Below are 2500 nucleotides of genomic sequence, written 5' to 3'. Positions count from 1 at the left end.
TCAGTCCTTCACAATAAAAGCCCATCAAACTTCAGTCCTTCACAATAAAAGCCCATCAAACTTCAGTCCTTCACAATAAAAGCCCACCAATGTTGTCCAAACTTCAGTCCTTCACAATAAAAGCCCACCAATGTTGTCCAAACATCCAGGACCAAACTTCAGACACACACAAAGACACAGAGAAACACACACACACACACACACACACACACTCACACACACTCATCACTTCCTGTCCCCGGGGCAGGTGTATCCGATCCAGGGTTTCCCGGATCAGGAGATCTGCGACGTCTCCGCCCGGACCATCAACGAGCACCTGAGTCGCTTCAGCGCCACCAGCCGCATCCTGCAGCAGGTGCACACACACACACACACACACACACACACACACACACACACACACACACACACACACACACACACACACACACACACAGACACACACACACACACACACGTATGAACATGTTTGTAATATGCTTCTGCTGAGGCCTGCTCTCATCTGTGTGTCTGTGTGTGTGTGTGTGTGTGTGTGTGTGTGTGTGTGTGTGTGTGTGTGTGTGCGCAGCGGCAGACCCTGGAGCTCGTGCCCCTCACACACGCCCTCTACACGTACGGCGGCGGCGACCACAGCTTCTTCGTGTACGGCGTGGAGAACCGCGCGTTCGCCGCCAAGTATCCCTCCGCCTGCACTATTTTATGAACCTGTGTGTGTGTGTGTGTGTGTGTCTGTGTGTGTGTGTGTGTCTGTGTGTGTGTGTGTGTGTGTGTTTGTGTGTGTGTGTGTCTGTCATTGTTTTTATAATAAACACAAAGTTCATAATGAGTCTGAGTCACTGTGTCATAACGACGGCTGGGAAGCGGAGGGTTCGCCGGTTCGAGTCCACGTGGAGCGTGGACCGGTGGCCCTGGAAGAGGTGCCGGTTCATCTCCTGGGCACTGCTGAGCAAGGCACCGAACCCCCAACTGCAGGTCACTAACACACACACACCCACACACTGTAGTTGGAGTCGTTGGTGGCGACTTCCTGTTTGTGTCCTCCAAACAGGAAGTCGCCAAAGACCGCGCCCCTCCCCCCCGACGTCACATACACGCCCTTTTATGGTCAAAGCGGAGTCTAACAAGATGGCCGACTCCCGTTGGCGAGGACGACCGGATCTCACTTCACCTCGGAGGCTAGTTGTCCGGATTAGCATCATTAGCACGCTAACCCTGACAGCTAGCCTCTGGCCCCTCACTACACCTCGGAGGCTAGTTGTCGGGATTAGCATCATTAGCACGCTAACCCTGACAGCTAGCCTCTGGCCCCTCACTACACCTCGGAGGCTAGTTGTCGGGATTAGCATCATTAGCACGCTAACCCTGACAGCTAGCCTCTGGCCCCTCACTTCACCTCGGGGGCTAGTTGTCCGGATTAGCATCATTAGCACGCTAACCCTGACAGCTAGCCTCTGGCCCCTCACTTCACCTCGGAGGTTAGTTGTCTGGATTAGCATCATTAGCACGCTAACCCTGACAGCTAGCCTCTGGCCCTCACTTCACCTCGGAGGCTAGTTGTCCGGATTAGCATCATTAGCATGCTAACCCTCACAGCTAGCCTCTGGCGCTAACTTCACCTCGGAGGCTAGCTTTCCGGATTAGCATCATTAGCATGCTAACCCTGACAGCTAGCCTCTGGCCCCCCACTTTACCTCGGAGGCTAGTTGTCGGGATTAGCATCATAAGCATGCTAACCCTGACGGCTAGCCCCTGGCGCTCACTTCACCTCGGAGGCTAGCTTTCAGGATTAGCATCGTTAGCACGCTAACACCGTCACCCCGACCTTGACCTCCGTCGCTCGCGCGGCGGTGCTACGCTAAGTGACGGGAAGGTTAGCGCTTCGATCAACTGTACAAACAAGTGGCTAGCTGTGTTAGCTTTGCTATGCTATGCTAATTGTACAATGACTTGAGTACAGGCTACCGTCAAACGCACATGTGCTAAATGCTAATACGTAGCACCGGGAGGATCACCCACTCCGCTCCCAGTTAGCTAGTAGCGTGCTCTGTTCGCCTAGCTAACATGTGTTTTTGTGTTGTTTTCATCTGTTTTAGTGGTGTTTTCATCTGTTTTCAGTCGTTTTCATCTGTTTTTGTGGTGTTTTTGTGTTGTTTTCATGTGTTTTTGTGGTGTTTTTGAGGTGTTTCCATGTGTTTTTGTGGTGTTTTCATCTGTTTTAGTGGTGTTTTCATCTGTTTTAGTGGTGTTTTCATGTGTTTTTGAGGTGTTTCCATGTGTTTTTGTGGTGTTTTCATGTGTTTTTGTGGTGTTTTCATCCGTTTTTGTGGTGTTTTTGAGGTGTCTTCATGTGTTTTTGTGGTGTTTTCAATCTTTTTTTGTGGTGTTTTCATCTGTTTTTGTGGTGTTTTCATGTGTTTTTGTGGTGTTTTCATCTGTTTTAAGTCGTTTTTGTGGTGTTTTCATCTGTTTTTGTGGTGTTTTCATGTGTTTTTGTGGTGTT

General features: G+C 50.4%; 1 protein-coding gene across 1 annotated transcript in view; it reads left to right on the top strand.

The window, feature by feature from the left end:
• The window catches only part of ssuh2.1 (ssu-2 homolog, tandem duplicate 1), a 10554-nt gene extending 9734 nt beyond the window's left edge, over window positions 1-820 (top strand). The window contains exons 11-12 of the mRNA XM_083940846.1: window positions 248-355; window positions 569-820. Coding sequence (XP_083796972.1) covers window positions 248-355; window positions 569-703 — 243 coding nt within the window. The 3' untranslated portion in view covers window positions 704-820. The remainder of the gene's footprint in view (window positions 1-247; window positions 356-568) is intronic.
• The last annotated feature ends 1680 nt before the right edge of the window (window positions 821-2500 follow it).

Source organism: Echiichthys vipera (assembly GCF_963691815.1).
Source record: "Echiichthys vipera genome assembly, contig: SCAFFOLD_42, whole genome shotgun sequence".
NCBI lineage: Eukaryota > Metazoa > Chordata > Actinopteri > Perciformes > Trachinidae > Echiichthys > Echiichthys vipera.
Note: the sequence above shows the minus strand (reverse complement) of the source record. Positions and strands in the feature narration are given on the sequence as shown.